Source organism: Rhinoraja longicauda, chromosome 6, assembly GCF_053455715.1.
Source record: "Rhinoraja longicauda isolate Sanriku21f chromosome 6, sRhiLon1.1, whole genome shotgun sequence".
Taxonomy (NCBI): Eukaryota; Metazoa; Chordata; class Chondrichthyes; order Rajiformes; family Arhynchobatidae; genus Rhinoraja; species Rhinoraja longicauda.
The window spans coordinates 70,564,825-70,582,610 of NC_135958.1; the positions used below are offsets into that span (position 1 = coordinate 70,564,825).

Sequence of the window (17,786 nt, forward strand, 5' to 3'; positions counted from 1 at the left end):
AGTTCACAGAAAGAGACCCAAGAACAAAAATATTGAAAAGTAAATTAAGTGAAATTCAGGAAGCCTTTGAAGTATTTTACAGAACTCTGTATTCTGAAGTTCCAGGAGGTAGCCAAACTCAAGTAGACACCTTTCTGAATTCCTTAGATTTGCCCACCTTAAATGAAGAACAAAACAAGATAATGACTGGAGATATAACAGAGGTTGAATTTAAAACTGCAATTAGTAGGCTCAAGCTGAGCAAGTCACCAGGATCTGATGGTTATATAGCAGAATGGTATAAGGAATTTAAAGATGAGTTAACACCTATTATACTTCGTACATTAAACTGGGTTTTAAAAAAGGCACAAATTCCACCCAGCTGGAGGGAGGCAATTATCTCTGCTATACCAAAAGAAGGTAAAGATAAAACAGAGTGTGGGTCATTTAGACCGATATCTGTTCTTAATGTAGATTATAAATTATTTACCTCTATCATGGCCAAACGGTTAGAACAGTTCTTGCCTAAATTAATACACAATGATCAGACAGGTTTTATTCGGCAACGTCAAACAATGGAAGTGTACCAGCTCACAAAATTGGAGGGAGTTTAGTTGGAAAAGTCTGATACGGTATTTTATTACGCCTTCTCAGAAAGCCCATTATGGTGGGAGAAAATGTGGAAATTTAAAGGCAGATCATTACCATGTTTTCTGGGATTGCTGTTATTAAAGATTTTTGGAGAGTTACATGATGTCTTACAAGACATTTTGAAATGTCATGTGCCCCTGGAGAGTAAGGCTGTTTTTTGGACTCATACCTGAAGACTGGCGGAAAAAAGATAAATACATACTGAATATATTGATGGTAGCTGGTAAAAAAGCTCTCAAAAGAAATGGTTATCACAGGAGAGTCCAACTCTGAATGCATGGATGGACATCACAATGGACATTTATAAAATGGAGAAAATAACAGCATATGTTAACTTTAAATTGGATTTATTTGTGACACGCTGGGAAAATTGGGTTAACTATGTAACGCCTCATAGGCCAGACATTAATTTAACAATGTTTTGATTATATGGTAAAGAAAGGATCACTCCCTAAGTGTGTGTAGTTTTTATTGTGTTTCTGTTTCTATATTTGCTTTGTACAAATTACAAAAAGAGCCAATTCAAGACAACACATAAGTGGATGATGTATACATATAGCATTATACCTGAAACCCGTTTTATGGAAATGTGTTTGCTGTGAAATGCCAATAAAAGAGTACATTATTTTAAAAAACGAAATGACACAAAGAACAGATGAGTGCATGTAATTGACTTCCGATGTATTTTTCAAGCATGTTATTACATTCCTAAAGATTCCTGTTCATCATTGACTTTAAATAACTTAACAGGAATTCTGTCAGTAAAAAGATCCAGTTTTATGCTTGTAAGCCTATTTGCATACATGCAATTTGCTTTTGTCTTTTATTTTTAGAACTGGGTGTTTTATTAAAATTATTTGATTGTGCATGGCTTTACACCTCAGAATCACCTCCAAATGGAGCAGCAGCTCCTGCTGGAATTGTCTGGAGTGGCTGTAGCAGAGCTAAGGCAATTTCTCCCGATGACCAGGAGATAGCTTCAAGATCTGATTGATTCGTGTGTGGCTGCAAAGATTACTATTGTATTTAGTTTCCAACCCACTGCAAGAAACATTTGCCAAATCAACCTGAACTACTACACCTGTTTCTTGCATGGCACCAACTTGTTCATAATGTCCACAGTTCTTACTAATTGCATTGTCATCTAGTCCTTTTTCTACAATTCTATAAACCTCGCTTTACCTGTATTTTTCCCTTCACTACTTGATTCAAAGACCTAGCCATAAACTAAATAATTCTCATACATAACACCAGTCTTTGCTAAATTTTTTCACACCATTAATACGTGTAATCATCATAAGAATGAGAAATAAGCTAAGCAGGCCCTCTAGCTTGTTTTGCTGTTCGGTAGGATCTTGGTTTATCTGCTCTTAGCCTTATCTGATCACCCTGCGGTGGGCCTGCCTCGACTGAGGGTTTCTTGTGATAAAAGGCCGAAACACCCAGTGACGTTGAGGTACACAACTGAAGATGTGTCTGAATGGTAGCAACATTACCTAGTGGTCACCCCCAAGAACAACACCAGTCAATTGTAGTGCAAACCTTAGGGATTGTAACATCTAGTCCTACTAATCAATCACCATTCTGTCTTAACCTTTTAATGCCCAACTGCCTTGCAGTCCAATAGTCTATCTTGGCCTTAAATATACATGATTTAGCCAGCTGTTTCTTATGTCCACCCATGTTTATTCACTTTCTTGATCAATTCTCACTTGTGTACTGATCTAATCCTTTATTAACAGGGATGCCCAATAATCTTTTCCTTTGCCTAACTGTCCAAAACGTCAGGTACCATGGCATATTTAATACCTAGCCTTGATCACCTTGCAACTATGTCTCAGTAATGGGTTTCAGATCATACCCATTGAATTATATTTGTACTATCAATTCATGTCTTGTTGCAAATGTTGTTCACATCAGATAAAGAGCACCTAATTTATCTTTGTAACAATTTTCTCAATGCTGACTATATCCTTTTCTGTCACACACTTGTCATTACACTTCTTACTAACTTGCATTATCATCATGTCCTTTCTCTATAATTTTACAAACCTCCCTTTACCTGAATGCTTCCCTTCACTACTTGGTTCAAAGACCTAACAGCCCTAGTTATTTGAATTATTATCAGATATAGAATGGTAAACAACTTGCTATTGCAATTCAATTTTCCACATTTTATTCCTTTCAAAATGCTTCTAGCAGACGACTATTTTTCTAATTAATCTCATTTTATTTTTAGACGAATTTTGCAGAAATATGGAGTAACAGAAGATTTACTGATGGAGTGCTCGCGAAGGGAGGAAATTTTGCTGGACACACTGCCTTGCCTGTATAACTGTATTCCTGACAGCTGGAGTGATCTGGATTCACTTGTAACTGCAGTAAAAGCAGCAGTAAAGGATGAGCAAAAGAAAATTGTGTGGATTGAACAAGCACCTCTCTAGGGTATTTACCTGAGGATTGTAATGGAGGAAATTGGAAAGAAAATAATAATTTGTAGGTGTCTTTCTTCCCCTTACTCTTAACACTGGATATTAAAGGGAGATCATGTCGGCAATTCCAATTCACCTACTTCTGAAAAGCATACTTTTACATTTTCCCAATTCCTCTAATCTTTATGATACATTAAAAGATGTCTATTCTACAGTTTCAGACATAATGCACTCTTCCCTCCTTGCTGCCTTCTCTCACCTTCCCTTTAATCCATCTTAATTTTCACTCTTATAATGGGAAAAGAGCTTAAGAAAACATAAATACTTAAAAGTACAATCTCAAATCTCTGCAGTTATAAATTGGTTTCTTCAGTCTTAATTTTTTTGTGCATTTTGTCTGTAAATAATCTTGGATTCAAATATCTTCATTAAAATAAGCCATTTTTATGTAGAATTCAACTGCTACTGAAATACACATCTCCAATGCTTTTCCATGCCAATGATTACACTTGTAAAGTGACATTTTTTGCAAAGGTGCTGTCAGATTTTTTTTGCAGTTATTTTGTCCCATTTAGAAAAGTACTTTGCGATATCTGTGTGTAAGAAAGACTATATCTAAATATACCTATTAAAAATATCAGTCACAATGAAACACAAATTGGCTCTTGTCAATGCTTGCAGATACAACTGAGCGTATACATTTAGCATCATTTGATGGCAAAATGTGACTGCATTCATATAATTTATCTTCACTACTTATTATACCTATGCTAATTGGTGTGTAATTACTGGATAGAAATTATCGTCACCTATGTATACTATATACTGAAAATATCTTTTAACTGCTGCATGATTCTGTGAATTAATTGTATAAGTGCAAGTTTTTGTACTGCAGGTAAAGTTTGTAAATATGTGATGTTTTAACTGGTATCTGACACTACGGCTTTGCATGGACTACCAGAGCTTCGTGAAAACAATTTTAGCACTTGTTGAAATGTTAAGTTTGAGCAACAATGGCTGGTTACCTCCAGGAGAAATGCAATGTATTGAAAATGTTTCAATTCTGCAAATTAAACAGTGCACATTTAACACAGTGTTGAATATTCTTGTGGCAGTGATGCAATATCTAATTTGATTCAATCAAGTACAATAACAAATACATTTCTCCCATTATGCAGCAAAAAAACCTGCTTTATTTCATTAAGAGTATAATTAAAAACAAAATAATAAACTTCTGTGTGTAGGAACAGTGGTGGAAATCAATTATACATTTGCACTTGTAACTTTTTATATGTGGAAATATATACTCAAGAATTTGTGGATATTGTAGAAGTTTTGTTTTGTAAACAAAATGTGAACACAACATGGCAAATTACTGCTACAGGAGTGCAGAATTATGAATAACAAGAGGAAAGTCACTGCCTGTTAACTGGCTGGGGGTTCTAGAGAAAAATATTATTCAAACTGTTTGTTGAGAAAATTATTAAGCTATAGAATGCCTTGTCAGATAAAGAAGCCTTATGCCTTTCGGCAAGTGGAAGAAATTTCAAGTGACTGGATTTAATTTGATAGTTCTTTCACAATGCAGCAGTGAGGCATGTATGACAATTCATATATTCTGCCGTAATATTCAATAACAATTCAAATGATTTATAGTGTTTAAGTAGGTTGTTATATGTACTTGATGTAATCAAAAAACTCAATTGTTCAATGTTGAAGTATATATTTTAAAAATTGTGCAGTCCTTCCTTATAGGAATTGTATATTTTCAAAATTACATCCATAAGATTACAAATTAACAACAAAACATAGCACAGTAATGCACATGGAACAAAATTTTACTTCACGAGGTGGTCATCAAGATATCATATTGGTCTTTTATGCAAAACTGTAACCTGGCTGTTTCTCTGTCTTTCCAACTATAATGCACATTAGTTATTTGAACTTTCCACCATATTTGAAGTGATATTTACATTATGTTACATATTAGGCATGCTTTAATCCTGGTAACATGCTTAAGTTCATAATTTTCCTTCATCTTTTTGTTGAGAATCAACTATTTTGAATGATCCTGTAGGATTCTTCTCATCATTCCTTAAACTTCCACTCTTGTCGACACATCGGACAATGTTGCTGTACTTGCTGAGAATTCAGCCATTTCAGAATACAGTGCATGTGGAAACAGTGGGAGCACTGGCCCCAAACCAATGGGCAGTCATCTCCTGGAACTTTACCTGAAAAGCAAATATGTCTGTGAAAGATCCTGTGTACATTTCCCAGCCACAGAGTGCAAAAATGTAATTATGTCTACACATTCGAGGAGTAATACTTAGATCTGATGGTTTGCAGTTTGACTTCTGCTCAAATAAATTCAAGATCAGAAGTTTATATTCGTGGCAAAAGCAAGGCTAGCTTCGTCCAAAGAGAAATATGAAATGCTGGAGTAACTCAGTGTGTCAGGCAGCATCTCTAGAGAAAATGGATGGATGACGTTTTGGGTCGGGACCCTTCTTCAGACTAGCTTTGTCCAACTATTTCCAAGCTTTTTAAAATGATACACAAGAATAAACTGAAATCTACTTTCATATCATTAAATAGAAGTTCTACTGGATTTTAGCATTACCATTTGAACACCTACAAAAATAGTCATTTAATTGAAGTAGGAGAAAACCGAAGTCACTTTAAATTTAGATATTGTGAATTTCTCTCAGTATCTCTGTGATAAATAGGAAGTTAGACAGACACAGCAATCTGAAGAAGGGTCTTGACCCGAAATGTCACCCATTCCTTCTATCCAGAGATGCTGCCTGTCCACTGAGTTATTCCAGCATTTTGTATCTATCTTCGATATAAACCAGCATCTGCAGTTTCTTCCTACACATATCATCTGCTCCACTGCGAAATCTCCTCAAGGTATGCCTACTTTGAAGAAGTTCTCCTCTCTCCGACGAGAGTTCTGCATCATTCTCTCTCACTGCAGCCCCTCTGTGATTCCTCCTGTTCTCCGACTGAGTCTGAAGAAGGGTCTCGACCCGAAATGTCACTCATTCCTTCTATCCAGAGATGCTGCCTGTTCTTGAGTTACTCCAGCATTTTTTGTCAATCTTCGGTGTAAACCAGCATCTGTAGTTCCTTCTACACAGAAAGGGGAAGGCTTTCGGTTCTAGGGAAGGAAAGATTTGTGCGGGGCTGTGATGTGGCACCTGAAATGGATTGAAACCTCCATGTTTGTAAAAAGGTTTGCTATGACACTTGGCAAAAGTTTAATCTTGTTTGGGAGGACGATTGAAAATTTGGGATTTACTTAAATCAGAATAACCTTTATTGTCATCCAAAAAAACAAGTCTTTTGGATGAGATTTCGTCACCCACAGTCCAACAATGAGAGCAATAAAAATAAGCAATTACACACACAATCACAAACCAACACAAAACAAAAAAAAGAAACATCCATCACAGTGAGTCTCCTCCAGTCACCTTCTCACTGTGATGGAAGGCCAGAATGTCTTTTCTCTTCCACTGCCGTCTTCTCCCGTGGTCAGGCTGTTGAAGTTGCCACGTTCTAGGCCGCGCCGGACGGTGAAAGGTCCGCAGCGGGCCGACCCCAGCCCCGCGATTCGGGGCGGGCGAAGATGCTGCTGCTGCACGTCGGGGAGGTCGAGGCTCCCGACATTGAAGCCCCCGCCGGGCAGAAAAAAATCCCGCGGCCTATTCCAGGCTGCACCGGACGGTGAAAGGCCCGCGGCGGGCCGACCCAAGCCCCGCGATTCGGGGCGGGTGAAGATGCTGCCGCTGCCGGAGCTCCCGATGTCGGTCCCCACTCAGGGGCCTGCGAGCTTCCGACGTCCACGCGGCCGAAGAAGCCTTCGGAACCTCCAAAGGCGAGTCACAGCTGCTCTCGCAGCACCACCACAGCCTCCGAAGGCAGCCAGCTCCGCAGATGGTAAGTCTCGAACCAGAGCCCAGGTGGTCCCAGGTGGAGGCCGCCAGCTCCAGGTGTTTGGCCGATGGTAGGCCGCAGCGGGAACGGAGACACGACCCAGAAAACACATTTTTACAGTCCCCCCCCACATAGTACACAACCACAAAAAAACTACATCACATCTAAACACTACAATTAAGACAAAAAGCAACAAAAAACACAAAAGACAAACGGACCGCAGGTAAGCCGCAGCTGCAAGGGCAGCGCTGCCATTTTGCTGATGACGAATTAGCAATACAGGAGGATTAGAAGCTAAGGATACATTCAAAAGAGAAAAAAAATGGAATTTGGAAAATAAGTAGAAACGTAGAAAATAGGTGCAGGAGTAGACCCTTCGAGCCAGTACACCATTCAATATGATTATAGCTGATCATCCAGAATCAATACAGTTTCTGCTTTCTCCCCATATTGCATGATTCCATTAGCCCTAAGAGGTATATCTAACTCTCTCTCACATGAAGGTCTCCACTGCCTTCTGTGGTAGAGAATTCCACAGATTCACAACTCACTGGCTGAAAAAGTTTTTCCTCATCTCAGTCCTAAATGGCCTACCCCTTATTCTTAAACTGTGACCGACCCCTGGTTCTGGACTCCCCCAGCATGGGAAAAGATTTTCCTGCACCTAGCCTGTCCAATCCCTTAAGAATTTTATATGTTCGGGTCGGGACCCTTCACCTAATTCTAACCATTTGCAGCTTAATTGGGACAGGCATCTGGAATATTGTGCGTTGATCTGGTCTCCCTAACCAAAAAGGATAAACTTGTGTCAGAGGGAGTGCAGCTAAAGTTCATCAGATTGATTCCTGGAAATGGCGGATCTGTCATTGAAAGAAGATTGTTCTGACTAGGACTTCACTTTAAACACAAAAAAATGAAAATGTTGAAATTCCAAGGTAAAAGCAGAAAATGCTGGCGATACCTTTAAATCTTTAAGGCAGAGATTGACAGATTTTTGATTAGTAGGGGTGTCCGTGATTATGGGGAGAAGCAGGAGAATGGGGTTGAGAGGGGAAGATAGATCAGCCATGATTGAATGGTGGTGTAGACTTGATGGGCCAAAATGCCTAATTCTGCTCCTGGAACATGAATTTATAATACTAAGCAGGTCGGGTAGCATCTGTGAAGGGAGAAACAGAGTCAGGGTTTCAGGCACGTTGACCTGCCATCGGAACAGGAAAAGTAAGGCAACAACCTCATGTTTTAAATTGCGGGAGGGAGGAAGAGAACAAAGAAGGCCCTGGAGACAAGGTTGCTGCTGACGCCGGCTGAAGGTGAGGAGACTGGGCGATCATTTCGCTGAACACCTTCGCTTTGTCCTTTGTGGTCTCCTGATTGCCAAACACTTTAATCCCCTTCCCATTTCCATACTCTCCTTTCTGTCCTGGGCCTTCTCCACTGTCACACAGAGTGAGGTCAAACGTAAATTGGAACAGCACCTCTTATTTTGCTTGGCCAGCGGTATGAATATTAATTTCTCTAATTTCAAGTAACCCTTGCATTCCCTCTCACACTGTCCCTCCCCATCCCCGGCTGTCCTACTAATTTCACTGTCGTCCTGCTGGGTTTCACTGTATCTACTTGTTATATCACTTTCTGCACAGCCAACAATGGACCATTGTGGGCTCCACTTTTCCTTGATCATTGTTGCTGGCTTTGATTTGTTCTTTTCATATCTTTCATTCATTTGTTCTTTGTACCTTTCCATATCTCTCATTTCCCTCTCCCTTGACAATCAGTCTGAAGAAGGGTCTCGACCCGAAACGTCACCTATCCCTTTTTTCCAGTGATGCTGCCAGGCCCGTTGAGTTCCTCCAGTGTTTTGTATCTAACTTCAGTGTAAAGAAGCATCTGCAGTTCCTTGCTATATATTTGATCTAAACTTGGTTCGGAGGGGCAATAAAAGAAAGATTTGCCCCTGTCCTGCAAATAAATAACAATGTACTCACATGTCAGAGTGAGGCCAAACACAAATTGGAGGAACAGCACCTCATATTTCGCTTGGGCAGCTTAATAGCCCAGCGGCTAACTTCAAGTGCAGGGATATGGGAAGAAAGCAGGAACGGGGTACTGATTTTGCATTATCAGCCATGATCATATTGAATGGTGGTGCCTATTCCTGCACCTATTTTCTATGTTTAAGTAACGTTGCATCACCTCTTTCTCTCTCTCTGTGTCTCTCCCCCGCCCTAGACGTCATTGTACTAGTTTCACTGTCATCCTGTTGAGTTTCATTGTTTGAATAACTCATTTTCACCTGGCCCACAGCCAACAATGGACAGTTTCCTTGGTCATCGTTACTTGTTTTGCATTTCTTTCATTCATATCTCTCTACATCACCATTTATATCTCTCGTCTCCCTTTCCCCCGACTCTCCAGTCTGAAGAAGGGTCTCGACCCGAAACGTCACCCATTCCTTTTTCCTCCAGAGATGCTGCCTGACCCGCTGAGTTACTCCAGCGTTTTGTGTCTGTCGACAACACACTTACAGTCTGGGCAGCAGCCATTAAACGCCGTCCGACAGATGCCACAGTTCTCGTCGTTCGCCACCCAGAACCAAGTGGCGATGGCGTTCCAGCGCTTCACCTTCACCCGCATGGCGGCGGACGGAGCAGTTGGGAAGGAGGGAACGTGAGGGGGGGAAGGAGGGAGCGGCGGGGAAGGAGGGAACAGCGAAGGAGTGAGCGGGGAAGAAGGGGGCCGGGCCGGGTCCGCGGCACCGTCGGCTTCCGCTCACAGGAAGGCCCGGCCCGGCCCGGCCCGGCCGCCCACCCGCCCGCTCGCTCAATCCGTCATGTTCCTCGCCCGACGCAACCATTTCATGAGCTGGCAGGACAAATTACTTCAATTTTTTTTGATTAAATATTTTAAGCGCCACCGGGGGTAAATCTAGCCGCAGCGCTTAAAATATAAAAGTCATTTAACCCGCTGCTCATTAAATGGTTGCTTATTCTCATCGTTAGGCAGGAGAGGGGAGGGGAGAGTTTGATGGAGGGGCGGTGAGTTGGAGTGGAGAGGGGAGGAGGGAGAGGGAAGGACAGTTTGAGGGAGGGAGAGTTTGAGGGAGGGGAGGAGGAGGAGGAGGAGGAGAGGGAGGGAGGGAGGGAGGGTTTGATGGGGGGTGGTGAGATGGAGTGGAGAGGGGTCGGAGGGAGAGAGGAGGAGAGTTTGAGGGAGGGGAGGAGGAGAGGGAGGGAGGGAGGGTTTGATGGGGGGTGGTGAGATGGAGTGGAGAGGGGTCGGAGGGAGAGAGGAGGAGAGTTTGAGGGAGGGGAGGAGGAGGAGGAGAGGGAGGGAGGGAGGGTTTGATGGGGGGCGGTGAGTTGGAGTGGAGAGGGGAGGAGGGAGAGGGAAGGACAGTTTGAGGGAGGGGAGGAGGAGGAGAGGGAGGGAGGGAGGGTTTGATGGGGGTGGTGAGATGGAGTGGAGAGGGGTCGGAGGGAGAGAGGAGGAGAGTTTGAGGGAGGGGAGGGGAGGAGGAGAGTTGGAGGGGAGGGGGTGAATGTGGGATAGGGCAGAGGAAAGAAAGAATAGTGTCGGGGAAGGAATGGGAGGAAAGTAGGTAGGGTTAGGGGGGAAATGTTGGAGCAAAGGAAGAAAGGGGAGTGGTGAGGTGGAAAGGAGGGAATGGGGAGCAGGAGGAGGGGAGAGATTGGTTTGTGGGGGGTAATTGAGTGGAGGGACACTCACTTTCTGTCTCTCACTTTCTGCCTCTCACTTTGGACAGTTCATCTGTCAGGCCTGGAACCCTTAGTTTCCTGCCAAAAGATACAAACAATGTTTCCAGTTTTTCTGTTTTTACATCATATCACCAGCATTTGTTTTTAAAAATTTTTTTTGGGGGGGGGGTGTTCATCTAGTCCTTTCAGAACAGTCTTGTCAGTGATAGTGGTCTCTACACAGAGGTTAATTTCCAGGCTAGAGATTTGAACACAAAATAGATATAATTCAATGTAACACAGATTGAATGCAGAACAGGTACAGCACCGAGGGAGTTTGTTTCTTCCATTGTATCCACGCCAACTACTATCAATCCCTTCTTAGCTTTGCAATTTTTTTATCGCTACATCCTCATCAGAATTTTTCTTCCCCAACAAAGACTACATTGGAATCTTCCTATTTAGTTAATACCTGTGATATCTGTTCTTCAGCACCTCCAAGAAGGGGAACAACCTTTCTCCATTTTGTTCAAATCCTTCTTTATTTTACAACAAAGTTCCCCTGAGCATTTTAAAAAGAAAGCAGGCCTAAGCTCACTTTCTGTGAAACATTAAACTCACTGAGACCATAAATCATAGAAGTAGAATTAGGCCATTCGGCCCATTGAGTCTACTCAGCCATTCAATCATCGCAGGTCTACTTTTCCCAATCAATAATTCTATAAGACTCGGAGCGGGAAAAATGAGATAGGATCTAGTGCAGATGATTGTTGGCTTGTCTTTCTACTAAGGGAAATAAGGATAACCCAGGAAATTATAGTCCTGTGAGCATCACATCAGTGATAGGCAAGCTATTGGTGAAGATAGGGTTAGGATTTACTCGCTTTTGGAAGAAAGGTGGCTAATGACAGCATAGCTTTGTGTGGGGTAGGTCATGTCTTACAAACTTGATTGAGTCTTTGGGGAGGTGTCAAAAGTGATTGGTGAGAGTAGTGTGGTGGATGTTGACTACATGGATTTTAGTAAGCTATCAATAATAAGGTAGTGATCCAGAAGATTAAAATGCATGGGATCCACAGTGACTTGGTAGTTTGGAACAGAACTGGCTCATCTATTGAAGACAGGGCAATGATGGTGCTGGGACTTCCGTTGTTTGTGATATGTACAAATGACTTGGATGATAAATGTAGATAGGTTGGTTAGAAAGTTTGCAAATGACAACAAAAAATGGTGAAGAAGACTGTCAAAGGCTACAGCAGGATATGAATCGGGTACAGATATGGGCGGATAAATGGCAGATGAGTTTAATCTGGGCAACTGTGAGGTGTTGCACTTTGGGAGATCAAATGTAAGGGGAAAGTACATAGTTAATGGATAGACATTAACGGCTTTAATGTACAAAGGGATATCAGGATGCAAGTCCATAGCTCCCTAAAAGTAGCAACACGAGTAGATAGAGTGATAAAGAAGGCGTATGGTATGCTTGCTTTCATTGGTCGAGGCATTGAGTATTAGAGTCAGAGTATTAGGGAGTAGTCATGTTGCAGTTTTGTAAAACCTTGGGTAGTCCATGTATGAAGTTTGTTCTGGTTGCCCCAGTATAGGAAGAATGGGGAGGGTTTGGAGAGAATACAGAAGAGGTTTATCAGGATTAGAGGGGGGTTTTAGCTGTAGAGAGAAGCTGGACAAACTTGGATTGTTTTCTCTTGAACGTCATACCCTGAGGAGAATCCTGATAGAACATTATAAAATTATGAGCGGCATGGATAGATAGATAGAATGTTTTTTCCAGGATGGAAATGTGAAATATTACAGGGCATAGCTTTAAGGTGAGAGGGGGAAAGTTAAAAGGAAATGTGTGAAGCAGGTTTTTTTACACAGTGGTGGGTGCCTGGATCCTGCTGCCAGGGGTAGTGGTGAAAGCAGATACAATAGTGACGATTAAGAGACTTTTGGATGGGCACATGAATATGCAGGTAATGGAGAGATATGGAGCTATTGGAGGCAGAAAGGTTTAGTTTAATTTGGCAACGTTCGATACAGACATGGAGGGCCAAAGATCCTATTCTTGTTCTATACTATTCTGTGTTCTTACTTGGAAGGTTAAGTTGTTGGAAAATCAATTCTTGTTGGCCCTCATAAAGGCTCTTTTAAGCAGTTCCTCTTAGGTATTGGTTGCATAGTGGTTGCTCCACCCTCTCCAGATGAATAACAAAGTGGTCTTGAAGCAGATCTCAGAACTGATTTGTAACAAAATGAGCTACCTTTATCAACACAGCAATCAACTGAAGGTGACACAGGCCAGAAATTGCTCCTGTTTGTCACTGTTTTTGGCACTAAGAATGATAGAAAGATCAATTTATCCTTCCAAATGTCTGACAGAATTGTCCTTATCAGCCACTTTAACTTTGAGATTTTGGATTACTTCATTTCTTTCGTGATTTCTATGTGTTGGAATGGTCTTATTTAGTGATCCAATACAAAGTGGATGCCAATGTACACAATCTTAGAGAGCAGCCGAAGATCGATTCAAAATTAAGCTTAGGTTAGTTCAGTCGGGCAGTGTGTCATTTGGATTGAGTTACGTCTTTACCTTTATATTCTAAATTGAAACAAGCAGAACCTGAGGAGAATTTGGTTTTAAAATAAGTGCAGTGAAAATTCTCTCTAGTCAAGAGGAGTTTGACTTGTAAAAGCTAAGCTCATCATCAAACCAAGTTTGCCGAAAATATGTTCAAAGACACTAATGATAAGATTGAAATTTGCTGATAACTGTTTTCTGTTCAGTGGTATGATTCATGGAGAATAAATCATCTTGTAGGTTATCATATAGCCTCAGTCGTTATAGCATTTATCACTTCCTGAAAGTAAGAGAAATACATAATGCAGCATTTGAGAGACATTATGTAGTCAATGACTGGTTTCAATGCTAAATAAACTTTTAAGTCTTTAGTTTGGTGTTTATGGAATGATCTAAATCTAGGAGAATATCTTAATTTTATTTAATTTTTGTAATGTAAATTATGATACAAGCAACACGCTACAGTTCTTCACTTGAAGATACAGAATTTTGTTGAAATAGATCCACAGCTTTGTTGCTCAGTTATACAATGATTACACCAATTAAACCTCTGGGAAATGCAGTTTTTTTTAAAGATCTGATCAAGGCAGAAAGATCACATATGCTTGAAATTAGATAACTGCACTTGAATTTGAAGATACAGTAGCTAGATTATCTATTTACCAGCACTCATGGCCCAGTTTTCAAGGCTTAGAAGCTAACCACCAGCATTCTCCCAATTGTATTAACACTAAAAGGATGTGAAATAAATATTCTTCCGTGGATTATTGAACAAATCATATTCTTAATAGCATGCAAATAGCTATATATTTTTTTAAAGGGTAGACATTCAAAGAATAAAGAATATTGCAGAGGCTCCAATAATAATGAGCCACAATGACTTCCACTGGAATTGTCAAATTATTGCCGATATTTGTAAAGTAAATATGTATTTAACTTTTGCAGATCCCCCATTATCAATTCACTAGTAAATCTACTCAAACTAAAAGGCTCAGCCTGAAATAATAAAGTCTCACCTTTAATGATGACTTTGACAGTGATAAGAAATCATGTTGTATATGTTGCTGGTTGTCAAAGCTTCCAAAGATTATGAATGTTTCTGAACATCCCTCACCCATTCAGAAGCATTAAAAAATCTATTATAGCATTAAATGAACAATTTTTTTATTTTTAATTGAAATGCCTAAGTAATTAAAAGCATTTAAACCCTTGCAGCTATTTCACCTCCATTGAAATGAGTGCAATTCTGGTTCCTCTGCCAAATGTAATCTGCAGTAAGTTCAACAGGCAGGATTCAATAGGTTTATGTTCCACCTCTGAATTCCATGGGGAGTCTAGGGTCAGTGAGTTATGAAATACCTGGAAGAGTTTGGCCAGAATATTCAAGACTTCCACATTCATGTAGGTCTTCAGAATCCTTACATTTATGGAGGTCGGAGGTGAGGGAGGTACTGGTAAATGCCGACAATTCATTGCAAAAGATTTCCCAGTATGTTTCAGCCTATAGGTTCATAATCATAGTCCACCATTGTGGTAGCAAACCCAGATCATTAATGTCGTAAATGTGGTATTTGGCCCTCTAAGGATGATATATGAGGATTGGGTATATGGAGACCTCATGGTCAGTTCCAAGTCCAATAAACACATCTGAACAGTGGCACCAGAATTGCATTAGGATTCATGATTGTGTGCCAAGGGAAAATTAAGTCAACTTCACCCTATATTCCACTTGGTTTCGGTGTATTAATTTCAAAGTATATTGTGTGGGAATTGATTCCATAATTTCACCAGAAGTGAAAGTAAAAACCATTGCATGACAAAATGATATAGGGATAAGAATGAGGAAAGGTAGTGAACCTCAAAATACTTAATAAAACAACTGTATGTAATATATTGCAAACCCGTAGAAATATAATTTAGAATTTCCAAAAATATTATTCTTCAGAAATTATGTTTTTTGCGATTTATTGAAATAAGATTGTAAACATCAGCTTCAGTGAAGAAATTCACAGTATTCTTTGAAATATACAGTATTTCAAAGTATACTGTGAAACCAAGATGAATATAATATGGTGAAATTGACTTTATTTGCTCTTGGTGAATGATCATGAAACCAATTACAATTCCCGTGTTACTGTTCAACTGTGCTTGTCAGATTTAGAACTAATTTGTGGGTATTCACACATTGTATCCTCATATTGAAATTATTATTTTTCTAATTGATTGTAATAAGATTGCCAACATTAATTTCAGTGAAGGATGTTAATAGTCTTGAATAATGACCATTTTTTTTGATTTGGCACATAAAGGGACTTTACTTTTGAGGTTGAAGAGAAAACTTTTTTGTTGAACTTTGCAAACATAGATTAGACAATAGACAATAGGTGCAGGAGTAGGCCATTCGGCCCTTCGGGCCAGCGCCACCATTCAATGTGATCATGGCTGATCATTCTCAATCAGTACCCCGTTCCTGCCTTCTCCCCTTACCCCCTGACTCTGCTATCCGTAAGAGCTCGATCTAGCTCTCTCTTGAATACTGAGATTAGCTGAACATGTTATGTCATGAGCAAAATTATAGACAGTTGGAATTCCCGTTAGCTCCCTCTTCAGTCTGAAGGACAAAGAATGAAAGCAACAAATAAGGGAAACAGGAATACAAGATAAGCCTCAACAACCTTTCCTCGTAATGTAACTTGCCTTTGCTTTTCTACAAATATTTTACAGGGAAAACTATTGAAAGCTTAAGAAAAATCAAATTGCCAATGTCAGATAACTTACAAATTGTGCATTACAAATTATCCCTTCATCAATTGCTAAAGATTAAGGAGTGGTTGGGCCATGATGTCACAGATTGTGGATGGATTCAATGGTGTAGATGTGGAAATGGTTGAGAGCTTCAAGTTCCTTGGCGTTAATATTACCAACAATCTGTCGTGGACCAACCGCTCCTGTAGTCACTCATTCCTGACAATATACCACTGTGTTAAGACAGCAGGGGTCACAACAGAGCAATCTGGGATAGACACAAATAGCTGGAATAACTCAGTGGGTCAGACAGCATCTCTGGAGAAAAGGAATATGTAATGTTTCGGATCAACATCCTTCTTCTGACCCGCAGAGTTACTCCAGCTTTTTGTGTCTACGATTTAAACAAGCCTCTGCAGTTCCTTCCTACACACGTCAACCGGGACTTTGACTGAAATAAATTGTGAGTATGGCTATGCCAGTGAGTTGCTTGACTGGTAGATGAGAACGTTCTCGTTGTTTGGACAGGCTTACCAGTGCAAAGTGTGGCTTTGCCATTTCTGAATCCATACCCAAGTCAATATTGAGTGTTGTAACCTGTTGAGATATTTATGTGTTTTTACTCAACCTAGTGGTGCTAGGCCATTTCAGGGAGCAACTAAGAGCCAACCAGATTGCTGTTGGTCTCAACTTGCATATGGATAGGTCTGGCATGTTTCCTTCCCCAGAGAGAATTTGTAAACCAGAATTAGTAAGCCAGATGTGTTTTTACAATAATCTTGATTTTACTGCTACGTGCATTAATTTAATTCTAGATTTATTTAGATAACTAAATGTAAACTCAACATATGGGGTATGAGCTCATGTCTCCTGATTGCTAATCAGTAATTTAACCACTCCATTAAGATTCCTATTGTATTTTAAAATAGAAGGAAGTTTTCTCAATACCATAAAGTAACTCATTAAGGAATCTCCCCCTCTTCCACAACCTAGCAAAGTGCATCTGCAAAATTACCCTAATAATATTCCCATATGAGGTAACAACAATCTGTATGATGTCATTTTTAGAGTTTTAAAAAATAGTTTCACTCATAAATTGCCGAACTCTAATTTGGAGATTATGCTCCCATCTTCTGAGTTTTTGCACTAATTTACAGTTGTTGTGCATCTCTTTTTAATCCTCTCATCGTTTTTAAACAGCTCCTTAAATCAAAGACAATACAAACCAGAATTATTGATCTTAACTTGTTAAACTCTGATAACTTATCCCTGGAAGGCATTATACATTTCCTGAGCTGCAATTATCCCAGGCTGAATAGAGCCCAACTGTTGGGGTGTGTCCAAGGCTCTATAATTGAAGCATAAACTTAAACCTTTTGTGTTTTAGTCCCTTGGTATTATTTTCAGTTCAATTTGGGAAATAGATGGGCCTCACATAAATTGATGTTTAAGGAATTTTAACTGACTTGTGGACAACTTGGAGAAAATTGTGCAAAATGTATGCCGAGTTTTTAAAATAAAAATGACAATTTGCAAACGTCAACGGGCATTTATATTTAAGAAGGGCAAAGCAACTTATTCTATAAATGTACTATTTATATTTTTGAAAAAAACTTATTTATCTACTAACAATAATGTTAACTTGTGACTCAATTTAAGAACTATCTGCTGTACATCCTTAGCTGTCAGCCATCATTCTTCAGTGAGGACAAGTAGTGAGCAGGGCAGCACTTGATAGCTTGGAATGGAAGGCAAGGGGGT

The 17,786-nt window shown here is 40.0% G+C and overlaps 2 protein-coding genes across 4 annotated transcripts in view; one reads left to right on the plus strand and one right to left on the minus strand.

Annotated features, from left to right (window-relative positions):
* card14 (caspase recruitment domain family, member 14) overlaps window positions 1-4,140 on the plus strand; it is a 61,075-nt gene extending 56,935 nt beyond the window's left edge. For all 3 annotated transcript variants that reach the window (XM_078401299.1, XM_078401300.1, XM_078401301.1), the window contains one exon: window positions 2,870-4,140. In XM_078401299.1, the coding sequence (XP_078257425.1) occupies window positions 2,870-3,074 (205 nt within the window). In that variant the 3' untranslated portion in view covers window positions 3,075-4,140. The remainder of the gene's footprint in view (window positions 1-2,869) is intronic.
* anapc11 (APC11 anaphase promoting complex subunit 11 homolog (yeast)) lies at window positions 985-9,979 on the minus strand. Its single transcript, XM_078401302.1, has 2 exons — window positions 9,530-9,979; window positions 985-5,296 (listed from the first exon to the last, which is right to left on the minus strand). Exons 1-2 carry the CDS (start codon window positions 9,636-9,638, stop codon window positions 5,151-5,153), a joined length of 255 nt encoding a protein of 84 aa, XP_078257428.1. The 5' UTR covers window positions 9,639-9,979; the 3' UTR covers window positions 985-5,150.
* Window positions 9,980-17,786: the final 7,807 nt, after the last annotated feature.